At 35.6% G+C, this 27,566-nt stretch overlaps 1 protein-coding gene and 2 pseudogenes across 2 annotated transcripts; 2 read left to right on the top strand and 1 right to left on the bottom strand.

Annotated features, from left to right (window-relative positions):
* Positions 1-4,157: 4,157 nt before the first annotated feature.
* On the bottom strand, positions 4,158-5,315 carry LOC137719424 (PLAT domain-containing protein 3). The gene is made up of 2 exons (XM_068458466.2): positions 5,160-5,315; positions 4,158-4,918 (listed from the first exon to the last, which is right to left on the bottom strand). Exons 1-2 carry the CDS (start codon positions 5,235-5,237, stop codon positions 4,427-4,429), a joined length of 570 nt encoding a protein of 189 aa, XP_068314567.2. The 5' UTR covers positions 5,238-5,315; the 3' UTR covers positions 4,158-4,426.
* An 11,737-nt stretch (positions 5,316-17,052) lies between these two features.
* Positions 17,053-21,304, top strand: LOC137725121 (extradiol ring-cleavage dioxygenase-like; annotated as a pseudogene).
* On the top strand, positions 20,707-27,219 carry LOC137719347 (uncharacterized; annotated as a pseudogene). Its single transcript, XR_015957302.1, has 7 exons — positions 20,707-20,954; positions 22,094-23,073; positions 23,196-23,429; positions 23,506-23,731; positions 25,071-25,169; positions 25,247-25,339; positions 26,470-27,219. The product of XR_015957302.1 is annotated as an uncharacterized LOC137719347 (transcript).
* The last annotated feature ends 347 nt before the right edge of the window (positions 27,220-27,566 follow it).

Raw genomic sequence — 27,566 nt, 5'->3', positions numbered from 1 at the left:
GCCCATCGACATGGATGGGTTTTCAAAGAAACCCTAAAAATTCTTTATAAATTTTTTTCAATTCCATATTAATTCAATGCATATTCAGATAAATAATTTAATGCATGAACAGATATTTGATGTAATTCATGGCAATATCAAATTCATATAATTCAACAATTATGGATATAATGCATATACAATTTATGTAGAATCTAAAGGGGGTGTAGTCAAACTAAGATTTGGTAGGATTTTAATAGACTTTAAAATCTGGGTGTAGTCGATTAGAGTTTTAAAAGATGATTTTAAAAGATTTTGAAATCATGGTGTAGTCAAATTAGGATTTAAAAATACATTAAAATCTAGGTATAGTGAGAATGTCAAAGATTTATTAGGATTTTAATGGCCAAGGGATTTTGAGGGATTTGAACCCTACCACATGTGATTTCTTTTCACATTCCTCATAGAAGTGGACCAGTTTTGTCTCTCATCTTCCTCTATCGCCACAAGGTATTGCAGTATCTTTATGAAACTACAAAACTAATTGGGTGTGGCCAAATAGAAAATTCATGATCTGTTATTCTTCTGTTGTATCTTTATGAAACTTACAATTTAATTTGTTTTAAAGATTCAGGAAAATTAAAGGCCTAAGAAAGTTGTAGGTATTATACATATCCTTCTGTACTCCACGGAATGCCTTTATACATTTGTTTTGCCATGCTTTATGGGATTGTTTTAATGTCTTTTACAAATTTTTTTCCTTCCACTTGTTTCTTTGTAATTCTATGTAGCAAGGTAATTTTCATGGATTTAAAAGAACTTATAGAAATGAAAAATTCAACATCTTTTGGGAAAAGTTGATAGAAAATGTATCTATGAATCTACGTTCTCTTTATGTATGGAACATAGAGAAAACAGACCTTAGGAAACGCTGTGCAACTGAGTCATGAGACTTGGAGTTCTTATTTGCAGCCAGTGTTGGCATCCTTAAATGTCTTTTGAATTTCCGATTTAAGATATACAGTTTAGGAAGATCTTGGGTTCTGTAAGATTGTTCATTAGAAGATTTACATGATCTTTGAAAATGGACAACTGGTATTGTGAGGACAAGTTGATCGAATAGTATTGAAAAGATGAGGTATATGTGCCTTGTGCCCTTGCAGATTTGAGTGGTTTCTGAGGATCTTTTAATTGGGTTCTTTTGATTTAGTTGTCTTGCTCTACTATTCTTCTTAAGTTGTTTGCATTGGGTTGAGTTTTATGCTTAATGTCATTTGTTTATTGGGTTTCCTGAATAGGTATTGAAGCCACAAAAAATGAAGATGTGCGTGGGATGAGTTTATCCCATATATTTGTCATTTAGTTTGTTATGTTTTGATTGAACATGTGCATATCTCTTCATGTAGGAATTATTTGTACATTATATGCTGGTAGTGAGCAAATTATAATCTCGTAATGTTATGTGATAGATCATCCCACACGCATTGGGTAGTTTATATAATATCTCAATCAAGCATGGAAGTGGAAGGTGGGGAAGAAATGGAAGTGGACGAAGTGGATGAAGAAATAGAAGTGGAGCAAATGGTGGAAGGACAAATTGAAGAAGAATAAATTGATGAAGAAGAAATTGAGGAAGAAGAACTAAATGAAACCATTAAATATTTATTGATGGCGATTCAAGCTATAGTCCACATGCTAAAAGAGTTTATAATTACATTTGGACAACCTATTGAACGTCCTTTTAAATCGACGATCAATTACTACGGAAGGATACAATTATATACATAAAGTACTGAAAGAAGACCGCCCAGAGGATTTCCGGCAAAGGTATAGAATGTATCCTGATGTGTTTGTGAAGTTATGCACTATTATTAGAGAAAAAACACTCTTACGAGATACAAAATTCATTTGCATAGAAGAAATGCTTGCAACAATTTTGCTTATTGTTGGACACAATAGTAGATATTGTCTACTGCGTGATACGTTTGGGCAATCACATTGGACTACCAGTAGAAATTTTAACAAAGTTTTGAAGGCCTTGAACACAATAACACTGGAGATGATAGCCAAACATGGATTAGCAGTGCTATCTAAAATAAGGGAAAGTACGAGATTTTCCCCTTACTTGAAGGTACGTATAGTGTGTTTTTTTTGTTTTTTTTTTAATTTTGTATCATTCTAATTTATTCCAAATGATAAACTTAACACTATTTTAGGATTGTATTAGAGCTATTGATGGCACACATATCCCAGCATCAGTGTTCGGATACAATGTAAGTAGTTATCGTAATCATAAGGGTGTCATATCACAAAATGTATTAGCTGCTTGTAACTTTGATTTGGAATTCATGTACGTCCTTAGTGGGTGGGAAGGATCGGCTCATGATTCAAGAGTTCTTAATGATGCTTTGACAAGAAGGAATGGACTTAAAGTGCCACAAGGTATCAAATTATTATTTATCATTTTTATTATTATTTAATTTCTCATTAATCGATTGAGTTGCATACTAAAATATATATTATCAGGGAAATTTTTTATAGTAAATTGTGGATTTTCAAATAGACGTCAGTTCTTAGCTCCTTATCGAGGAATCCGATATCATCTCCAAGAGTATAGTGGTTCGGGTCATGAGCCTAGAAACGAAAAAGAGTTGTTCAATCTTATTCATGCTTCTTTATAAAATATCGTCAAGAGGATATTTGGTATTTTAAAATCACAATTCCCGATTTTAAGGATTGCACCTCCATTTCCATATGCAACACAAGTGGAGGTAGTATTAGCTTGTGCAGTAGTGCACAATTTTCTTCACAAGGAGTGTAGATCGAATGAGTTTCCTATTGAACCAGATGATGAATCTTCTTCGTCTCCACCATTGTCAGTTTCTGAAGGGGATCTTGACCAAGATTTTCAAACACAAGAACAACAACGGAATATTGCTAATGAATGGAGATATAATATAACTTTGGACATGTGGAGAGATGCTCATAATGATAACAATGTGAATGGAGGATAATGAGTCACAAATAATTCTAGTGTGGTAGTGATGAATTTCCGATGATGTTCTTGTAATGTTAGGTTTTGTGGTTGCGTTCGAGAAAGCAAAAGAGAAAGAAGAAAATATTACTTGTAATGATGAATTTCTGACTAATATAAGGTTTTGTGGTTGTGTTTGAAACTTGGAATTTGGAATTTCATTTGATTGCTTAGCTACTACAATGACATTATTATTCTATGTATTTGAGTTCATGATTGTGCTTGCTAACACTTCAAATTTATTGTTAATGGATCTCCTTTGATTCAAAATGTTTATGTTTTTTGTGCATTATTTCATTTTATGTTATAAGATTCAACTACTAAATCCTAAGAAATCCACAAAAGAAATTCATACAAATCCATACAAATCTATAATAGAAATCCATATAAATCTGTCGAAATCCATATAAAAGTGAGAATCTTTTAAAATCCTTTAAAATCTATCACTTAAAAAAGTATATTAAAATCCTGTGAAATCCAAATCGACTACACCCCCCTAAAATTTGAAAAATGTAAAGTTGGGTAATGCATTATGATGGATGTTCAAGCTATCAGGGCTGGAAAAATATCAAGATAAAAACTGTTGTTTTGAAATAACCTAATTGCGTGATGATATTGGTGAACCGGTTTGATGCAAAAAGCTTCCACGTCAAATTCCTAAGCTCAGAAGTACGAACGTGCTAATAACGTGTTGTAGCGTATATTTAGGTGACAGGGAAGGGGGGCCAGCAGCACAGAGAAAGAATAGAAAGAGATGTGTTTGTAGGGTTGTGTAGAGGATGTGTTGTTATTTCCCCTAGGCAATGCCTTTATTTTATAGTAATAAGAGAGAGGAAATATTTCTCCTCCAAGGAATACAAATTCTAATAGAAAACATAAGTAAAATCTAACCTAATCTAAGATTTACACCATTACACTTAAATAAGAAATTTATAACAAAAAAATAATAATTGTCTCGTTTTTTTGTATCATCAGGGCAAGATTCCAATAATTGGGAGGAATTAATGACACCTTAAGACTGCAAAACAAATTTCAAACTATATATTTTTTCTTTTCTTAGATATTGTTTGAGACTAAAATTTTAAATTAAATTAGTAAATAAAATGATATGTTAGTAATAGAAAATACATACGTTTATTGACACTTAATTAATAATTCGATCATCAACAATTATGTTATTTGGTTTACAAATTTTAATTTAAAATTTTATTTCTCTAACATTACCAAATTTTACAGACCACAGTTCTCATTACCAAACTTTACAGATCACAGATCGGAATTCTAATGAAGTTCATATTTTTTTTTTTATGTTAATATAGTCTAAATTTAACACAGCACCGCTCACCTGAATAAATTAACACGGATTTGGATAACCAAAACAACAACTCATTAACCCCGGACCCAAACAATTACTTAAACAGTAGAAACCAAACCGCCTGAACCGGACGGAATCATCCGACGCTCAGTACGACCCCGTTTCTCAGCACCCTCGATGTCGGCGGAGTTACAGTAGTTCCTGATGGCGGTGAGCTCATAGGGCCACGTATCGGTGGCGAGCCACTGCTCGACGGTGAACAGCTGTTGATGGCAAGGAATATGGACCCCTGTGGAGGTGACCTCGACGTAGTTAACGTACCAGCCGTGGTGGGGGCCGGAGCCGTCAGAGGTGAGATTGAGAGCGCAGATCGGGGAGTCGAGGCAGGGACCTCGGCCGCTGAATATATCGAGATTGCCCCTCTCGAAGTAGTTGTAGCCGGGACCCATCAAGCCGCCCCAGGCCTCGAGGTTCGTGATCTCGATGCCGTATCCGTACACATCGTAGAGGCGGAGGTTGACGTTCGAGTCCGTCCCGCCCTTTATGATCGACCCCGTGCGAACGTACACCGTGTACACACAATCCGGGTCCTGCAAATACCCATATTATTATCAAACACCAAAAATTAAATCAGAGAAAATGAAAAAAATAAAAAAAATAAAAAAATAAAAAAACTAATGAAAAATCTAAAAAAAACTTCATTTTAATGAAAAACTATTTTTAAAGGTATAATGAATAGTACCAGGAAAATGTATAAATGTGATTTTTTGTTAAAAATGAACAGTACCGGGAGTGTTTTGTTAAACATCCTAAAAAAAAATGAAAACTTACGTCGGAGAAAGCGAGGGTGAGGAGGAGGGAGAGGAAGAAGGAGATGAAGAGATAGTTGACGGAGTTGCTGGATGCCATATTTGCGAATTGCTAGGGTGAAGCCTGGTCGAGTGAGTGGTATATTATTTAGACCTTTATATGGTGGAAAATGATATGCTATTTTGACTATTGCGCACACGTTGATGTCTGTTTTGGGGGATGATTTAGTCATTCGGTGTGAATGATACAGGTTGGCCCATGTATTTCTGCCACTTGCCACCCTTGTAATGGTGAGATAAGAACAACGTCGGGCTTGGTACACTGTTATAATAAGGGAAATGCTAGGGTTTAGGAAAGGAGGGTTCAAAAATATAAGTATTGTTAGGGAAATTAAATTTATAAATTAAATGATGTGTCATCAATACGAAATGAGTACGTTTATTAATGTTTAAGTAATAATTCAATCATCAATTTTTATATTATTTAGTTTACTAAATTTAATTTACAAATTTAATTTGTCTAGTATTACTTAAAAAATATTACTAATGCTCACCTGGCTTTTTGCTTTTTCATTCCTCGTAATTGCTCACATTATAATCCCGAATTGAATCGACCCTATACCCTCACCTTAATGTAAATTAGGTTAACTATCTTTTGTCAAAACTAGTGTGTAAATTCTTCTTCTTTTTTAATGTTAAAGAGTGTAAAAATCATTAGTCATGGATTGCTCTAGACGCTCTGTGTATAGCTTGATTGGCCTCTAAAACTATTCTGTGCAATACAAAATCTTGATCGCAATCACCGGATGCGAGAATGTTGTTTGATTCGACCAAAATAAAATAAAAGTAATGTGGTTTGGATCGTAAGTACATCAGCTAAGCGACGAGAGACCGGACTTTCCTCCACATATACGTTTTTTGTCGCACCTTCATTATTTACTTTGGAGAAAGTTGTAGAACTTTCAAGCATGCTTTTGTTTTGGTCGAAAGCATGAAAAGCTTTACACAAAAAAAATAAAATAAATAAATAAATCAAAAATCAAAAAACTCAAAAAATAAATAAACACACACATGAAAAGCATATTAGAATGATATTTGTAGAATTATGAGTGACAATATTGATGTGTGAAAAATATTACAATATATACAAGATTATTTTAATTTTATTGCTGTAGGAATTATATACTAATAACAATTGGAAATTACATTCGTATATTATATGCTACAATAACGGAGAAAATTCCAAATTAATTAATGCTATCCTAACGTCATCACCCCTAAGCAAACTAGACAAGCTGGATCCGAAACAAAGAAGACCATGACGAGCCTAACGAAGAGCTTTAGTGAGAAGATTGACCGGTTGATCACCAGAAGGAATGTAGCAAACACGATGACTACGAATAGCAACTTTCTCACAAACAAAATGATGATAAAGTTTGATTTGACACGTGCAAGCATGATGAATTGGATTGGTTGAAAGGTAAGTAGCGCTTAAATTATCACAATGTAGTAAAATAGGAAATGTCAAGTGAGCAAAACGAGAACTCATATGTCGAGCAACAATGTTGACCACAAAGGAAAGGTCAGGACAAGTAAGGGTAAGATACTAGAGAGAACCAACTAACTCACGAAAAGCAGTGGGAGAATCAGGCAAAGAGCCATCTGCAATAGTGAGAGGAACTTTGGCAACAATAGTGGTCAAGGTTGGCTTACAGGAAACCATACAAAACTTTGTAAAAAGATCATGAGCATATTTAAGTTAATGAACATGTAGGCTAGTGGAGTCAATAGTAACCTGTAATCCCAAAAAAGAACGGGAGCCTAAATCCTTCATGTTAAACCGCTTGCCAATAAGAGCAATAAACTGAGTAACAAAATCTAAAGAATTGCCAGTGACAATAATATCATCCACATAAAGATGCAAAAAAATAGTGTGAGTGAGACGCTGAAATATAAAAAGAGAGGAATCAGCAGCACTCTAAATAAATTCAAAGGACAAAAGGAAAGAAGGAATCCACGATGAGCCTGTTTGAGACTGTAAAGAGATTTGTGTAGGCGAAAAACATGATGAGGATGGGTGTGATCAATAAATCCAGGGGGCTGAGCCATGTATAATCTTCGTAAAAAAAACCCATGGAGAAATGCATTTTTGACATCCAACTGGCGTTACGGCCAATTTTGTGAAATAGCCAAATTGAGAACGGTGCGAATAGTGATAGGTTTAACAACATAGCTAAACGTCTCATCATAATCAATACCTGGTCTCTAATGAAAACCCTTGGCCACAGAGACGAGATTACGCTTAATTCGAAAAACCTACTTGTAGCCAACTGTGTTTTGATTGGATTTGAAGACACAAGAGACAATGTTTGATTATGTAAGAACGCATTAATTTCCTCCTTCACGAAGCTGAGTAACCATACGATATGGGTGGATATGGCAGTTGATAAGGCAGCCACATCACTGTTTGTAAGTGCGGGTACAACATTGGATGTGGCGTGGACATGCCAGCGGTTGGTTTGATGGTTATGAGCCCAAATTGCAGGAAAGAGAGCACGTGCTAGATTAAGACAGCGGTTGGAGGGCCAAGAATCATGGAATAAAGGTGTTGGATTAGGAATACGACTGAAATGCATTGGCCCTATACAACCAGTGTGAGTTCTAAGTTAGGCATAGGCTGGCAGACTAGAGGATTAAACCTGGACCTTATAAACGAACCTTGCGTGCAGACGAAAATTGGAAGGTGGCAATTTACTAAGCTCAGGATAAAACCGTGTTGTTGTGACGCGGTTCAATTAAATTTTTTATTCACTGGGCAACTTTTGGTCATTGAGAAATGAGGAGGTAGGTAGTTGAAGGATTTGGGTGTGTGAAGAGGGAAAAAGAGGTGAGAGAGGAAGCTGCGTGAAAAGTCGATTTCAGCTGGATTCAAGGTTAGTTGCTACCGTGACCGGGTAATCAAGTACCTTTATTTTTTTTGTTCACTGGGTTTGTTCTTGTCACTGTGAGAAGGAAGAATTAGGTTATCTTCGTAGGGAAAAAGATGCAGAGAGATAGAGCTAGTGAAGGGTATAAGGGCTCAGTTTGTGTAGATTAAAGCAATGCTTGGGTTAGAGTTGACAAAGGTTGTTCATCCAGAAACTCTAAAGAAATTGAGATTGTGCAGGTTAGTCTTTGAAGAAATCTAGAGCCTCTGTTATAATATATTTCCATTCCATTTTGTTATTTATAATTTTGGAATTTGAATCCATAATGGTGGGACCACCATTGGATTTGGTTGAAAACGTGAAATTGGATTTTAGATATATACGTGCAAAATTTGTGCTGGTTTGTGATAAGTTGTGTTGTAGTTATATAGATTTGTAACAGGTAGACATATACATATAATTCGATGGGGGATGAGTTAGAAACATATGAAATTGTGGTGGAAATAAAGGATGTAGATGTAAGGGGTCAATCTGCTGCAGAGAGGGTTGAATTAGTTTTTCCAACGGTAGACAATGGGTTGAAACTGAAATTAAAAATGGAGTTTGAGTCATTAGATGAAGGGTATGCTTTTTACAACAATTATGCACTTGCAGTGGGGTTGGGGATTCAGGAGCATAGTAGTAAGAAGGTTAGTGATGGTGACACTTGGTTAATGAAAGAATTTATTTATTGCAAGCAAGGCAAGAAGATGACGGATCCTAATCCCCAACCTAATAAGAAAGGTAGGAGTGGAGATGCAAGAACTGGGTGCAAGGCGAAACTTGCCCTGAACAAGGGAAATGGTTGCGAAAAGTTTGTTGTAACAGTTTTCAATGAAGCACACAACCACCCTATGTCAAGTGCGTCACACTTATTTAGATCGCATCCACGAGTTTCAAACGCAAAGAAGGCGATGATTAACAATGTGCACATGCTAGTATTTTCATAAGTAGACAAGTGAGTTTATTAGAGGTGCAAAGTGGAGGAATTGGAAATACTGAATGCACCCCAAGTATATGTATAATGCCAAACAACAATTGCAAGCTCTTCTAATCGGCCATGATGCATAAATGTTGAAAGAGAATTTTGAGGATGAGAAAGCGAAAAACGATTCATTTTTTTTCAAGATGGAGATTGATGAAGGTAGAACACTTGGGGTATTACTTTTGGGTGGATGCTAAGTCATGACATGCTTACTACTATTTGGTGATGTGATTGCATTAGGAGTTAATAACCACAGTCAAACAACGATATTGGGTTATGCATTCTTGATAAATGAAAAAACCGAGAACTTTGAGTGGTTGTTTGAAGAAATGCTTAAACCTCTGCCGGGTGAGCCGCCAAAAGTCATAAATTACCAATCAAGATGTAGCGATGGCAAAGGTTATTAGCCATGAATTGTTAAGCACCTTTCATCAGTACTCCATATGGCATATTATTAATAAGTTCAATGACAAAGGTTGGGTTGAGGGCATTTTCAAGGGTTTGCATGATTATATATGGGATATCGAAGGAAAAGAAGCATTTAAGGCAAGGTGGAATGTGTTGGTAGAACAACATGAGTTGGTTGATAAAACGTGGCTTGAGGACATTTATGAGTTGCATGGAAATTGGGTTCCGACATTTTGTAAGCACCTTGTTTTAGTTGGAGTGTCAAGCAATCAACGTGCCGAGAGTTGTCATTCCTTTTTCAAGCAACATGTGCATAGGAAACACTGATTGAATTCATCATTCTGTTTAATCAATCCCTTGGATGGCAACGTCAGAAAAAGGTGGTTGGTGACCATACTCCCTCCATTGCAGCTTTGCACCCCAATGGAAGCTCAAATAACCAAATTGTAAACACGATTTATGTTCGAAAAGTTTCAAGTGGAGGAATTGAAAAGTTTGACTTGTTTCTTGAGTGACCAGTCCAAGGATGGGAATGAGACTCTATACGAAGTACTTGAGAGGGCTGCGAAGGTGACCAAAATGAAGAAGTTAGTGGTTGATACGATCTCGGGTTATGCTAAATGCAGTTGTAAAAAGATGGAGTTTCAGGTATTCCTTGCCGACACATATTAGCCTACTTGAGAATGAAATAAATAAAGTTGCTGCCGGAATGTTAAATACTAAAAAGGTGGCTTAACATCGCCAAATCCGACATTATTTTGGACACAAAAGGGAAAAAAGTGGGCAAAGAAGCCAATAATTCTACCATGTCCAAAAGAGCTAAGTTTTTATGAAAAACTTTCATTTTTGATTGACAAGGCTATGATGTCAAATGAAGGTACCCAACTTCTATCCTTGAATTTGAAATCCTTGGATACAAAGCTCAACTCTTTGGATGGTGGTAACCATGATCAGAAAAGAAAACAAACTGAAGAAGGAGTCAAGAGTTCTGAAATTGAGGTGCTTAAAGATCTCATTCAAGTTAAAAGAAAAGGGGTGTTGAAAACAAATACAAAAGAGAAACGAAGTCAAAATTGGAGAAGCAACAATGGGAAAAAGAATTGTCCACGTCTAGACACAAAGTACACAACGTAATTAATTATCGCTTTTGGTTTGCCTGATAATATATTTATGGTTGTAATATTTAAAACAATTTTGGATTGTTTTGTAGTTGTCTAGTTTCTGCCGGACAAATCCCAAAGAACGCACACATGCAACAACGGGCCCCGCTCCCGGTGATGTTACAAGGGCAAATGAAGTTAATGACCCCGAGCCTAATTCAATGCCAACCAAAAATAGTAGCACTCAACCTATGGATGAAAATTAGGGAGTGCTAGATGAATTTTACGTATATATAATGAATGGCCCATTAAACAGGGTCTGAAAATTAAATTTTCGCTATTCATTTTGTAAGCAAGCACTAGTAACAAAAAAAAATAATAAATGAATAAAATAAAATAAAACCCTTGCGCAATGAAACACACATTGTCGTGCAAAGTGACTTTGCGTGACCAAAAACACATTGTCGCGCAAAGTCACTTTGCATGACGAAACTTTAAACTTCGTCGTTCGCAAAGTCTTTACAAAAATAAATAAAATAAAAAATTTATTTTTTACAATCTTTGTGCGACGTAATCCAAATATTTAGTCCCCTAAACCAATTTATTTTCGTTTTTTATTTTGTACGTACAACACTTAAGAAATAAATCGGTATATATATTTATTAAGTAGATTTAAACTTATTATTGTAGTTTGGCTCGGGTTTTTGTTAGAAATATATATTTTAAATTGACGATCGAATTAGTTCATTGTATTCATATAGGGTCAAGGAGTGTAGCTGTAAAAAATCATCAAAACCGGAGTTGAAATGGCCGTTAAATTATGATTTTTTGTTTATAACCGTCGAAAAGTTTTGTCCCATTACTTGGTCTCTAAATGTTTATTTTTTGCGAATTTTGGCATATAAGATCTCGAAGAATATACAAACAAGTTTGACGGTTTGATCATTGAAACTAGTTTTGTAGAATGCTTATCCCATCAAAACAATAGATTTACTAACACTTAGAGTTTATTTATACTTTCATTAAGTATTACATAAGATTTTGTGGTATCCACTAATGTAAATATTTTATATTGAAGATCGAATTTAGTCATTGTATTCATATAGGGTCAAGGAGTGTAGTTGTAAAAAATTATAAAAATCGGAGTTAAATTAACCGTTAAATCATGATTTTTCATTTATAACCGTCGAAACGTTTTGTCTCTTTACTTGATCTCTGAATGTTTTTTTTTTGTGATTTTTTGCGTATGTGATCTCGAATTATATACAAACAAGTTTGACGGTTGGATCATTGAAACTAGTTTCGTAGAATGCGTATCCCATCAAAACAATAGATTCACTGACATTTGGAGTTTATTTATACTTTCATTAAGTATAACATAAGATTTCCATTAGTGTAAATATTTTAAATTGAAGATCAAATTCATTCATTGATTCATATAGGGTCAAGGAGTGTAGCTGTAAAAAATCATCAAAATTGGAGTTAAAATAACCGTTAAATCGTGATTTTTCGTTTATAACCGTCGAAAAGTTTTGTCCCATTACTTGATCTCTGAATTTTTTTTTTTTTGCGATTTTTTGGCATATACGATCTCAAAGTATATACAAACAAGTTTGATGGTTGGATCATTGAATGATATATATATTTATTAAGTAGCTTTAAATTTATTTATTTTGTACATATAACACTTAAAGAAATTGAATGGTATATATATTTATTAAGTAGCTTTAAATTTATTATTGTAGTGCATATAGGCAATGAAAATAAGTAAATAAGGGTTAGGCGATGAATATCAATATTTCATCGCCTAACCCTTATGTACTTATTTTTTATTTATTTTTATATTTTATATTGTCAAACTAAATTATTTTTTATTTTTTATCATTTTCTTTTCATGACGAATACACATTTGGTCGTCTAAACCTTATTTATTTTAATTTATTTATATTTTAAAATAAAATTATTTTCTTTTTTATTATTTATAAAAATTATTTTTATAAATTTTGCGCAACGAACCAATATTTCGTCGCACAAAATCCTTAAATTTGGATGGGTGCCAAAAAATGGGACGCAGGAATTTTTTTTTTTAAAAAACTTTGTGGGACCAACACTTCGTCACGCAAAACTTTAAAATTTTGGGCAGGCACCAAAAATAGGACATGGGAATTTTTTTTAAGACTTTGCGCGACCAATATTTCGTCCTGCAAAGTGATACGGTTTTTAAAACCAAGATAACTCCTCCACCATTTTCTCAATGTTTTTCTCTACTCTTACCTCCCCTCTCTCTTTCCCTCTCCCAAAATCCAACCCTCTCTCTCACACTCACTCCTCTCTCTTAATCTCTCTTCACTATCGCTCTTCTCTCTCTGCACTATCTCTCACTCTCAATGACTCTCTCATCTCTCTCTCACTATCTCCTCTAATTCTCTCACACTCATTCCTCCCTCTCATTCTCACTCACTCTCAATCTTGCCAGAAGGTATATTCTCCCCAAATTTAGTTTTTTTCCATTAATATGTGTTTTTGGAGTTAGTTTTGAGTTTGGTGCGGGGTTTGGGGTCAAGTATAGGGTGAGGAGTGGAGTTTGGGGTCAGATTTGGGGTATACCAAATTTAGGGGAGATTGTGCCAATTTTTTGGTATTATTTTATCTTCTTTTTTTTTTGTTATTTGACCATATTTGTTTTTTTTTTTTTGTAGGGAATCGTCAAGACTTTGACAGCTAAAGTTGAGGATTAGGACACTTTCGAACCCTATCCCTGCCACTACCACCACAATAGACTTGTATTAGGATTTTATATTATTGTACTTTGTTAATTTATTTGTACATTTTGAATATAATTTGATTACTATTTTTCATATGTAATTTTATTTTATTTTGAATATGTCAATTTAAATTAAAGTAATTAAAAAAAATTAAATCATACAATTAAATTAAATTCAAAAAGTAAAAATTCAAAAAATCTTGCTTTACCAAATATTTCGTTGCGCAAACAATCAATATAAGAGAAATAATAAAACAAAAAATAAAAAACCTTGTGCGATAAAATATTTCGTCTCGCAAAATATTAAATTAATTATTTTAATTAAAAAAATTAAAAAACAAAAATATTTGTGAGACGAAGTATTTCGTCGCCCCTATCTTCATGAGCTTTGTGCGACGAACCATTCGCGACCAAAATTTCGTTGCGCAAGGTTTTACGAGATGAAATTGTACTTTGCGCAACAAACTTATTTCGTCGCGCAAAGTTTTTTTTGTAGTAGTGAAGATGTGTTAAGTTTGCACGGGGATGAACTATTCTTTAGTTGTGGCCACATTTGGTTGTTTATGAAAATTTATGTGTCATACAGTGATGGAATGTGTGATAAACTAAGTAACATGTTATGAATTCATATGAATATTTGTAACACCTTATGAGCATTTTTGAAATTGATACCTGAGAGACTTACTTAAGCTAGAAACTACAAATATAGTTACAAAAGTCCCTACAAAATGTACATATCGTTAAGTTGTAAATATATACGAAGGGAGATTTCAGGCTAAGCATTCTTGGGTACGTTGTGGGCACCTTGACCTACTTGTGCTCCGTGTGCTCATCACCATCTTTTACGATATCACCCATGTGTGAGGGAAAAAATGCAGTCCTAATCATATCCTGACCAAACTTGATGGTTATACGAATGAAATTTCTCAAACCCATCATATAAAGCGGAGTCACACTTCTCTTAGAGCTGCTTTGTGGCTCATGAAGTGATTGCCCACGATGTACATCTTCCTCCTCTTTTAGAACTAGTTTATCATACTTACACTTTTGGCTATGTATTTGGCATTTGTACTTGGCCGATTAGTACAACACCTCGTTAAGCTATTGTTATAATACAACCAATGTGGATTCTTGTCGAGGCACTTTTAATACCACACAATGATGGAGCATGAGTTGCTAGAAAATTTACTCTTTGCTTCTGCAATTTGATCGGTCGGATCATCGGAATCATCATCATTCTTGCAAAGCCATGACATGCGTGGTTGCCATGGTTGTCGCTAAAGAAAGTGTTGGCTACTAAATTGTTCTTGCTTCCTTTTATAGATGATCAATATAGATGGCATTAAATGCCACACCAACTCTTACTTCCTTTTATAGATGATCAATATAGATGGCATTAAATGCCACACCAACCAAAAATGGATGGAAACGACGGATACATGAGGGTATGTTGTATGTATATGATGGCTTATGAATAGCAGTGTAAAGCTGTCAGGTAGTCTATCTACAACTAGTTTGTCATCAGTTTTCCTTAAAATTGGTTACCCTGTTTGTGTAACTATATTAAGAATGTATTGTAGATGAAGTAAGTGTTACCTAATGAATCGTCCTTGGTTTCCATTTATGGATGATCAATTTAGATGTCATTTAATGCGACACCAAAAAAAACCGAATAGAGATGACGGATTTACGATTGCCTATTGTAGGTATATGATGGCTTGTAAACAGTTGTGTAAGGTTGTCAGGAAGTCAGTTTACAACTACTTGTTCATCAATAATCTTTCCAAATCCTAAACTTTTTACTGTAATAACATTAAGAACGTGTTGTGGTGGCAACAAAATGTTGAGTATGTATACAGTCAGATTTAATAAGCCAAACAATTGAAGATTTTGCATGTGTGTGTTTACAGGCACTTATGAAGACTTATGTCTGCCCTTGGGCAGTCTTGTCACTTTGGTCCTTCTAGTCGCAGAAAATAAATTTTCTAAGACAAAAGTGAGTAAAAAAGTCAGTAGTAGAAATATATCACCACTCCCACATCCAATGTTGAAGAAAGCGTGCAAACATTTGTGTTCCAAAAGCCATGTACTCATCTCACTCCTACATCTAATCTTAAAGACATTTACATTCTAAAAAACATGTACTCATCTTACTTCTATATCCAATCTTAAAGACATTCTACAAACATTTGTGTTAAAAAAAAACATGAACTAATCCCACTCAAACACAAAGATACTTAGGTGAAGCATTACCATAACCAAAGATCTCGTCTACATTTACATCATGAATTGCTTGATCATTCGGTAGCACAAGTTGGGCATAAAACATAAAAGAATTAACCCCTTTGTGCACATCAAGTTTCTTCCTTAATTCCACTTTCTCCTTACTGTAGGTGTAGCCATTGAATTTGTCTATCAGTTTAATTGCATTCAAGTATTTCATGTGGTCAATGCTGGCACGCAACCTCGTTGCATCGGTTTTTAATTCTTGGTTTGCCTTTTGAACAATACTCAACTCGTACGAATACGTTCGATTCTCCCAACGAGGTGTATACTCTTCCAAAATAAAAGACACTGTGTTGAGTTATATTTACCTGAAAATAAACACTTGGAATGACACATACGTAGCATCACTTTTCTGAAGATGTGGCTGCTTTTCCCACAGTTTGATTCTTTGGCATGGGTTGTATTCACGGTGATTGGATGTTGAGGTTTGGAGTTGGGTGTAGAACAAAAATAATTGGGATTGAGAGTATTAAAGATGACCGGATTTGTTTTGGCAGGTGAGGTATTAATTGGAGGAGAAGTTATGGATGTTGGTGTATTTAAGAGGATTTGAGATGGAGTTTTGGATGCTGTTAGTTTATTCAATATGATTGGAGGCGAATTAGTTAGGACAAACATGGGCATTAGGCTAAATAGGAGGCGTATTGGCAACTCACATTCACACTAGCACTTCCTGCAAAGCACAATCCTTGATTATTGCTAAACTAATTACTTTAAGCATCTTATTTGATTTTTAGATGACTAAAGAACTTTGGGTTCTTAATTAGTTATATTATTATAACGAATAAATTTCAAGTCTTCTATTGCATTTGATACCTAACAATATTTACCTTCAATCAATGAGGCAAATATGAAAAATTAAAAGGCTTCTTTACGAAGATATTTCGCTTTCATGATTTCCACCCACCGGGTTGTCATTATCCTGAATTACTTTCCAAGCTTTGCCAAAAAAGCCATATTGAGGTGATTATATTTCCTAATCCTCAATCCCCCATGGGATTTAGGAACATAGACATCATCCCAGGCAACCGGGGAGAAATTTGACTTCTTGTTCCAAGGGAAATGTTTACTCTCTATCAACAGCATTGGTTATCTGAGGTGGGCACTTAAATCAAGCCATAGTACGATTAGGCATCCCAACCAGGCTAGACTTAATGAGGATATGTCTCCCACCTTTATTTTGAATTTTGAGAAAAAGCTTTATAGCATTAACGTGATCTTTCCAGAAAATGATGTTATGAATGCCTAAATATCTTCAGTTGCTTTATGGTGAATATGCATAATGTTGACAATATCAACCCATTTTTCCCTTGTTCGCTCTAAACTCGTTCTTCTATTTTATTTTAGAAAAAAATGACAGAAGCATATATGCATGCTTGACCGAACCCAGATTACGACTTTTCAGTGTGTGTGTGTGTGTGTGTATCCCTTCTATACCTAATTCTCAAGCCAAATCAAATTCCCAAATTCCCCGATATATGTCTGGTAATTCAATTCTCAAAGGAAAAGGTAAAACGATTGTTATGGCAGTGAAGGACACCTTCTATCTATCCCACGGATCGCTGACGCTGAGCATCGACGGGTCGCTTCCGGCCAGAAAATTCCTCCAATCGTTGGAAGAAATGGTGTATTCTCAAAAACCCACCTCCATCCTCATCATCAATGGTCACTAGGACAGCGTCGTCACCTCCGTCGGCTTCATTTTCGGCTGCTACGGCCCCATCTACGACTTCTACGGCTTCCCCAAATCCATGTACGAGCTCAGGTACCCCGCCCCTAGCTCTCCCACCTCGCCAACCGCGTCAAGCAGCTATTGACATCGTCAAGCTTTGGCTGCGTCAACGTGGACACCAAGCGGAGGCTCCACCACAAGAAATTTTTTGGGGAGCTAGTCACACAAGACAGCTAGAGTTCCGAACGAATCATGGGTTGACACCTGTCTCTTTTTTTTCTGATAAGAAAAATGCCAATTAAAATATTTTACCAAACAAAATTTCTGAATTATCCCTATCACACCAATCATCAACACCGCGTACACACCCCAATCCAGCTCCATTGCCGACCAACGATTTTGTCGGTGAATCTCTTCTCTCTCTACCTATTTTGCTTTCTCATCTTCCTCCTATTCTCTATTATTTTTTTGACATGGAAGCTGATGGATGTTCAGCAATAACTCCCTCAGAGGGTGTCGCAAACTGCCAATGTAATAGCTGGTTAAGTGGTCAGATTCTCGTGTTCTTCTCCGGCGAGAAAATGAAGATAAAAAAAAGGAAGATATGAGAAAGAAAGAGAAAGGGCAACAGAGAGTTGATAGAAGGGAGGAATAGGTGGGGCGGAGGGTTCAAGATCCTACAAGAATGTCATTTAATAAAAGATAATATTCTAGGTGTCAGATTGCAATAGGCATGAAACTCCAGCTGTCTTGTGTGCCAGGCTTGTCGAAAAATTTCTCCTTGACCATGACTCATGAGTCTCACCCATGCTGATGCACCCAAAGGTAGACATTCCAGTTTGCCAGCTATCAGTCATCGGGGAGGGGCGCTACCTATCACTATAACTTGGGGAAGGTGCTGGCCCCACTAAAAGACGAGGGCGTTCTTAGAGCAACTCTACCCAAGGGAGTAGCCCGATGGACCCGCGATTAAATATGACCTAATAGCCCTAGCAATTATCTTCAGCCCATGCGGGTGATTGCGCACGAGGGGGGGTCAAAGCAAGATGCCCGGCTCGAATTGGGGCCTGAGAGTCCGAGGTGAAGGTGATGCAACGTTGACATCAGGGTGAAGATGCGTGGATTTTTTGGTCCGGGAGGAGCTTGGAGTCTCAGTTTTGGTCATCGTACATCATCTCGTAGAGGGTTTGGGACTGGGTCGGTCGAGTCAGAGACTGATTTGACCCGGCGAGTTGTGGCGGAGGTGGTTAGGGAGAAGGAGGGGAGAAGAGGGGCTTGGAGGGCGAGGAGGTAGGGGAATAGAGCATGGAGAGGGATCTTGATGGCGAGAAGGAGAGGGTTTGACTAGAGATGAAGCCCTGCTTGATCATGGTGGAGACCTCCCTCGATTTCAATACGTTCTCGACCGCCATTGGAGCTCTGAGAGCTCGGTGGGGGAATTAAGTGAATGGGAAAGAAAACCCAAAAGTGGGATATTTGTGGGGATGCAAGGATTGAAAGAAAGATGGGTTCTTGGAGGATTGGAGTGAGAGAAAATGAGGGTAAAGGAGACAATCAAAGAAAGAAGTGAAATTTTCTAGGAAAGTACTAAGAGCGAGGGGGAAAGTAATAAAGAATGTTTTCTCGGGAAGTAAAATATTTTCTGGGAAAATGAAGAAAATAAAATATTTTGTATTATTTTACAAAATAAAAAAGAGGCTTTTCAATCTAAGTCCAAAAACATAGGTAGTTTTTTAACTAAGTTCAGTTATCCAATTACATATTTTTATACCAATTTTGCCCTTTTAGATAAAAATATTTAAATTCTTTAATTTTTGTATCATTTATTCAGTTTTTAATTTTGAATATTTAAATACTAACTAAAATATTATCTAGTAACCACCTAATGATGTTTACCTACAAAACCGATATAATTTAGTATCTACCTATTGTATAGGAAGAAAAATACTTTATACCAACAAAACATATGTAACCTACTGCAAAACAAAAATAAACTACCTATTGTATAGGAAGAAAAATGCTTTATACCTACAAAATAGATATAATCCACCAACAAAATAAAAATAAACTACCTATTGTATAGGAAGAAAAATGCTGAACCTTCATGGCAGAACATGAGAATAGAAATATGATATAATATACCTCCATTAAAGGAACAAATACTAAACAAGAAAAAGGAACAAATACTAAGTTTCAGTTTACCTTTATGATACGCACAAAAATATAATAGAGCAAATATAAATGCATGATACTGTATTATTGCTTGCAATTGATACTGTATTGCCGAACGAATATGTAAAACAATTGTGAAAGCTATGTAAAAACTGAAATTGTCATGAAGGAATTTGGAGGGAGGAACACAAAATATCACCCATGAAAGATGAGAGAAGAAAGAGGATGATTGATTCCATGATCTAACAAAGGGAATTGTTTAGAAGAAGGAAAAAAAGGAGGGATAAAACAGACTGGGGGTTGAGATTTTATTGTTATAACTAATCCTACAATTAAGGGATTAGTTAAACCACAAATAATCATATAATTAAGAAATTTTGAATATTTACTACAATTTATAAGTCTAAGGGATAAATATGGTACAAATTATAAATAAGCTTACGTGGAATATCAATTATTGGACCTATTTCAATGCAGTGGACTAATTATAGTAATGGCTCACAAAATTGGATCTATATCAAATTATCCCAATAAAAAATACTAATATTTTATTGTTTATTGTCATGGCTATTCAGTTTAGGGGTGGAGATGCAAAAGACAAATACTGTTCACTGGATGGATTCAATAGTGAATTAGCCTAGGAGGCCTTTGCAATGCTGGAGTGGCATCAGGCAGACTTGGGGGCAATGAGGATGACCAAGAACAACGAGGTCTTCCCTTGGGCTCATGAGTTTGACATGTGGCTAAAGAGGGCTCTTTTGGAAGGAAGGTACGAGGACGTGAACCAGTGGGCAAAGAAGGCGCTACATGCGAAAACAGCTCACCTTTGCCCAGACCACCTTTACCCGTTGCATGTGGTGATGGGGTTGCTGGTTCGTACGCAAACGCTAACACTACAAGAAAACATGGATTAAGTGACCGAATTTTTTATGGCGGGTGAAAATTCAGCACATATAGGTAAAGCAAGTGACGCTTTTTTAAAAATCGTCACTTTAAGATTTTTGGAGGACACCAAAATATTTTGCCTCACTTATACTTTTAGATTCGCCACAAAAAAGTGGGCGGGAAAGTTTACCGCCAAACGAAATTTAATAAGTGACGCAATGTTAAATTCATCACATAAGAAGAGGGAAGGCCACCTGGCCATTCCTGACATATAACATTGAATTAAAAATAAAAAATATAGATGCAATTATCAAAACCCCCAAATAACCTATCCATTTATTTTCATTTATTCCCAGTCTTCCGCACCGTTTCGTCTACTCCTTCACTCTAACTTCGACGACTAGCTACTTGGTGGTTGCCAGCAAAGGCGACTACCACCTCTCATTTGTCTCCCTCCCTCAGCCATTCTCCCACCCTTTGATTCTCGTTCACTAACTCTCTTATCTCTCTGACATAACAATATCAAATTGGGGAAAGAGAAGTTCAATTTTTTCTCAAGTTCTTTCAGTTGACAACAAGGTACTTTGTTTCTCTATATTTCTTTAATTGTTTTTGGATTTTTTTTTTCTTTAATTGTTCCCCAGATTCTGATTTTCTTTCGCTAAAGATCCTATTGTTGATGAATTGTTCTATGCTTCAGGGAGAGTTATACTGGCAGCGAGTTTTCTGCTCCAGTCTTGATTCTTCTTTACTCTTTGGAGTCAAAATTTTGGTCTTCGTGGTTAATATATGTTTTTATATTTTTTTCTGAGTCCCCTGAGTAAGTGTTATCTTTTTGTTTTTTGTTTTTGTTCAAATGTTGGAAGTCTATAACCATTAAGTTGCGTGTTGTCTTTCTTGAGAGAGGTGTTATCAAGAGTCAAGACTAGGTCTTCCTTGAAAAATTTTGGGCAGGGCTACAATAATCATGGGCTGGTTTTGTATTGCTGTGCTTTGAAAAAAAAAACTGCTTTTGCTTTGTTGTAAGAATAAGCAGTTGTGAAATAAAGCAGCAGAGTGTTTGGTAAATTTTTTTGTAAAAGTGCTTTTGAATAAAAAGAAAACAATATTAGAGTGTTTGGTAAACTTTTATGTAAAACAGATGTGAAAAAAAACCGATTTTTCAAATCTAGGTTTTGCAACTTCTTGTTTTTGGCTTTTTTTATCCAAAATTGTGAAAAAAGCTAAAGTTGAGTGTTTACCAAACATAAAAACAGCTCTCAGCTTTTTTTTATAGCAGTTTTTTTTCAAAATCATCTCAGTACCAAACCAGGTCTTATTGCCCTTTGTTACTGGCTACTTGCGCTGGGAATTCTTTAGATGTGTACCTTCTTGTGTTTTGGCTGGCTGAAAAGGGATAAATATAAGAAATGATTAAAACTACTTACATCCCTTCAGTAGAGCTCCGCAAATCACTCGTAGCATTCTCTGGAGTGAGTCCTAGACTTTTATAGACTAGGAAAATATAGTTTGACTAGGACAATACCTGAAAATCCTAGAATTTAAAAGACTAAAGTTTGTTTCAAAACATGAATTATCAATATTGTGTCCTTTGGAGTGATCCTAAAATACTTGATTATGTTTGTAAACCTATTTTTAGAAATATATGTAGAAGTATTGGTATCAGCAAAAGTTCTTAATTTCTAAATAGATTTTGTCTTTGCTGTGGTATATGCAAGATTCTAAAAAGCCCTAGGCGCTACTCGGGTGGCAGGCAGGGGGCTAGCGCAGAGGCGTCTAGGCGGATTTAGGCAAATTTATTATATATCGTGTAATTAAGTAGAGATTACATAAAGTACATGTATTCAACAAGCTTACAATTTGAAAACACATTTACCATGTAATCAATCTGAGTGTTTTTGGATGATACATGTATCCAACAAGGCAACAAATATCCATCAAGCTTACTTACAAAGTTACAAGTTACAATCAAAATGAATGTTCTTGGATAATACCTGTATGCAATAAGCATCCAACAAACTTCCGTTTTAAAAGCACATTGTCGTTGAGCATATAATCAAAATGAAAATTCTTAGATAATACATGTATCCAACAAAAGACTATAAATGATCTCGGAAAAATGCTCAACTCCATCCAACAACTAAGACTATAAATTATCTCGGGAAAATGCTCAACTACCCCTCTTAGTCTTTCCTATGAGATGAAAAAAGAGAAACAAAACGGAAAGCTGTATAATTCACAACAACTAACAAATCATAATCCCAAATAACGCAAAATCCAGCAGAGCACGCATCATTAGATGCCTAAGGACACGTTACATCACAAGGCCTCATTGAATTAGAGAGACACCACAAAAGTAAAAAAGCAGACGTTTTAAGTTGATAATGGCAAAAAGCTCAGAATGAAGTCATGCACTTGACCAACCTATACTGACTAAATGAATTTTCGAGAACCTAAAATTAAACCTTCAGTGAACTTATTACACGATATGAGGTGATTGATGCATTTGCACTGCCACCACCACCTCCTCCGCCACCTCCCCCACCACCACCTGCACCTCCGCAAGGAAAGAGGGTGAAGTGGGTGAAGGATCCCTTACCTCCTCCTCCAAATGGTGCATTTGCACCTCATCCACCACCTCCTCCACCAACACCTCCTCCATCATCACCTGCACCTTCGCCAACAAACACTAACCCAGGTAAGAAAGGTGGTTACAATTATTTACTTTTTCCTTATTAACATAGTTTTAAACAACACATTACATTGATTAGGGATATGTATATTTTTCTAGAGACAGATTTTGATTTTTTTGCAAGAAAGATGACTCGTGGAAAGTCATGTGGGAAAGGCGTCCATGATATTTTGGAGGCCAATAGCGGGCTAAAGATGCCAATCATCTTTGATTTTAAACATCAAGTTCCAAGTGATCCAGTTGTGTCAGGTTTTTTCACGTTCAAGATAAGGAATATTGTTCGGACTTGTTCACCGGTTTGCTATGAGAGATGGTTTAAGGTGCAAGCTTCAGAAAAAAAGAAACTGCAAGAGAACTTGCTTGTGAGTTTTGAATTTAATTCAATTTATTCATTGTAATTTCAAGCACTCACTTGCATATATTTATGTTTAACAATAGGTATTATTTGTTGTGGACTTATCCCATCCGAAGATCATTGAATACGTTGACAAGAAGATGGCAAAGTTGTACTCTCAGTTTAGGCACCGGTTGCATCTACACTACTTGTCATGTGGAACACCTGCGAGAGGACGAGCTAAGCTTCCAGATGATATCATATGGAATGGGAGACCAAAGAGTCATTGGGATTGGTTATGTGATAATGTTTACAATACTACTCTTTTTGGTATGTATTCTATACAATCTTTTCTAGTATAAATCCAAGTTAGAAACCAATTCTTTCAACATGAAGACTTCTTGTCATGTTCTACAAATTCAATTTTTATAGTCAGAACCTCTAACCTTTTATGCTTCATTTTCATTTTGGTTGTCATCTGCTTAATTTTCCAATGTGAAATTGTGACTTGTCGTGTTCTTCGAGCACAGTGTTTCTAGTTATAACTCTTACATTCTAGCTCTTACCTTATATGCTTCTTCATTTTCATTTTAGTTGTATGCTAGTTAATCCTTACAAAGTGAAATGCATAGACATTTTTCGTGTTCGTTCTTTAAATTCAGTATTTATGGCTAAAATTTCTGCATCTTGGCTTTGTTACTTTTTGTTTCGTATTTTCCCTTTATATATTGAGATTTTCCCTGCCTTGTAGTTGGTGGCTTTATTCATCTGATTTGTTCTTATGGAACTCATCTGCTTAGTGTGATTTTGCAGGCCACCGATTAGTGTTTCAACTGTTTGTTTTAAATGAATTTTGTTTCTTTGAGTGTGATTAAGATCTCATGTTGTTTGTCTATAACATTTATATTTTGTTAGGAAAGGATTTATGTATCTTAGCCTACTTGGCTATACAGCCACACACTTTTGTACTTGTAATTTTCAAATCTGCTCAAACACCTATTTAATTAGGTTAGAATTAGGAATATGGCAAAGGTAATATAACCTCTGTTTCTGTGGAAATTTTAAGTTTGTTTGAATGTATTTTTCATAGATTGATTGAATGTACAAGGGGGGATATATAATGAGGTAGAAGATTACAAGCAACCCTACCTTGGCAAATCCTACTAACCCGGTAAACCCTAAAGTTGTCACTCCTTAAATTAATGGAGTGCAGCAAGTAGCTAGCACACAACTATCAACAAGTCATCTAGATGTCAATCTTCCTCAAATTAAGGGATTAGACTTAATAAAGAATCTTATGGAAAGAGGAAACATAAAATCTGGCAGCATTAGCCACCACATATCGTCTAATATCCATATGTAGCATTAGTATGCAGCATCAGTCATATGTAGCATCAGTCACCCCATATCGTCTAATAATTAGTCAGTATGCAGCATCAATCACCCCATATATATGCAGCATCAGTCCTTAGCTTGTGATGTTTCTAATATTGTTGACCGAGAGAATATAGAAGGTGAGGTGAGATAGCCCTCTAAGGTGAATGAATATGTACAACTGAAATACATGACGTTATATATGACAAGTTTGAGAGCTTGGAACTTTCCAAATTGTACACGTGTAGCTAACTAAATCTTCTTTTGTATGTCATGTACCAAATGTGTAATGTAGGAGCTTTCAAAGCAAAATGTTGATAATAGGAAGAAACAGAAGTATCACCACAAAGGAGGGGTAAGGCCATTTATCCAACATGCTAGGAAGGCCAAGATGGTAATGAAATTCAATTACTTATTATACTCATTATGGAATTTACATATTCTAATGTATGTTTCTGCATGATTGAGCAGAAAGGAGATCCATTATCTGTGATTGACAATTGAAGGGCTTTCCATAAAGACAAGAACGGTCAGTGGATAAATAATGTTGCCCGGGACAAATATGTAAGTTATCATTTGTGTCATTTTGAGGGAGATGGAGATTAAAAAAAATTCAAATTTGACATGATACAACTTAGGAAACACAAATAAAGTGAACATGCAAGATTGAATTAAAAAAAAAAAACTTAATATAACTAGCTAGAAGTAGGGGTGGAAAAAATTCCCAAAAATCCCAAACCGAACCGAAAAAATCCCAATCCCAAACCAAAAATTTCCCAAACTAAAATTCCCGAAATTTTCGGGATGCTATCCTGAACCGATCCCAAAATTTCGGTATGGGATTCGGGATTGGCTTCTCAATATTTTGGGAATCCCATACCGAACCGAAAATATGTAATGTTAATTATTATATATATATTTATACATATATATATATATATTATTCTTTTATAATTGATGCTAGTAGTTTCTAATTCATGCTCTACAACCTGGAATGCCCTGCACCTTGCATATTTTTCATGTTCTGTTTGATATTCATGTGGATTTTATTATTGCTGCTGCCATGGCTGATGATTTCAGAAGACTTGATTCTTTTGTCTCTCAACAGATTGCAAAAAGGGTTTAATTAATTTGAATTTTGACTATGATCAAAACAGTCAGACATGCCAGTGTTCAATTAAATGGTACGTAGTGTGAATGAAATGAAATTCCTAGTTCATGAATATGTTCTTGAATTATATATTTGAAGAACAATTCATAATTTCATATTTCAATTTGGGATTCCCGATTTGTCCCAAAATCCCGAAAATATTTCGGGATTCCTTAAAATTTGGTTTGGGATTGGTCTTCAAATTTCGGTCCCAAAAAATTTTGGTTTGGGATTCGGGATACTAGTTTCGGTATGGTATCCCATACCGAACCACCCCTAGCTAGAAGCTGAAAGGTTACCTAACATACATTCAAACAGAAACTACTTTAATGTTTATACGTTGTGTGTTGCCTAATCCTATGTAAAACACATTGAATCATAAACTACAAAATCATATGTAAAGACAGTTTATATCCAATGGTTTGCTTCTACATCAGTTCAGGATCACATCCAAGTATTTAAGTGGTGTTTTCTTAAGCATATTAATTGTGGCTGATTTGTATGAAACAAAAGAAACTTATTTGTTTGTATTTTAATATGAAAGGATAACATGAAGAAAAAGAAGGATGAAGTTAGGGAGAAGCTAATCCAAGAAGCGCCTAAGGGTACTATATTCGATTCCATACAAGTACCATTGGAAGATGAATTTGGAATCATGGCTGAGAACCTTGGAAGGGAGGGAAAATCTGTTAACGGTGTAGGTCTTTTCCCTTGTACGGATACCTTTACTTTTGTTTCTTCTATGGCTTCAAGTTCTGAGTTAACTGATATGAGAGATCAGATCAAGATTCTATCAGATGGTTTCCTCAAATTGCAACAGGAAAATGAACAATTGAGAGCTCGGTTGGATTTACAAAATGATGATGAAACCTTGGCATAAAAAATTAAGGCTTTTTTGGCTGCAAGTCGGGCAAACCAGCAACAACTCGAAGGAATCTGATGGTAATAACTCATCTAGTGAAAATGTTTATCCTGAACTGGAAGAACATGACTCGGAAGAAGAATGATTTCAATAGTTATGTCTTTAGTTATTAGTTAAGTATGCACATGGTAGACCTTTTTGTTAGCACCTCAATGTGTCTTAGATTTTTCTTTTGTTAATTAGTACCTTAAACGGCCCATGTATAGGCCTTGGTACCCTTCTTCACAAATTGCTATTATTAAGATAGGCCACCATGGGTTAGATTGATTTTGGGATGTTTATGTTATTTTGTTGGATGTATAGTTGTTGAACATATTCGAACTTATGTGGTTTAATTGTTGATTAATGAAAATGGGAAGTATAACCTTATAATTGTTATGAGTTGTTATTCTAGATTACGAAACACAAATAAGTAATGAATTCCTCAAATATTATTCCTAAATAGTTATTTGATTATAACATATGCGACCATTGATCCTAAAAATTACAAAGCCTACGTGGCGCACAGGCTGAGTAACTAATGAGCTAACTACGTCATTCGGTTGATGCGGGGCATGCCAACTCGTCGCCCGAGCTCATCCGAGGAGTAAAATTTGTTGATGTTGCATTGAGCGCGTTGCTGACTTATTGATCTTGCGATTACGGTTGAGGAAGGAACAAGTTTCGGCCTTCGGGTTCTCGAGCCTGAAGACAAGGCTACTAGTTCTGCAAAGTTCACG

The sequence above is a fragment of the Pyrus communis genome, chromosome 15, assembly GCF_041283825.1.
Source record: "Pyrus communis isolate YQ-2024b chromosome 15, ASM4128382v1, whole genome shotgun sequence".
Taxonomy (NCBI): domain Eukaryota; kingdom Viridiplantae; phylum Streptophyta; class Magnoliopsida; order Rosales; family Rosaceae; genus Pyrus; species Pyrus communis.
The sequence above is the reverse complement of the archived record's forward strand: the minus strand, read 5'-3'. Positions and strand labels throughout refer to the sequence as shown.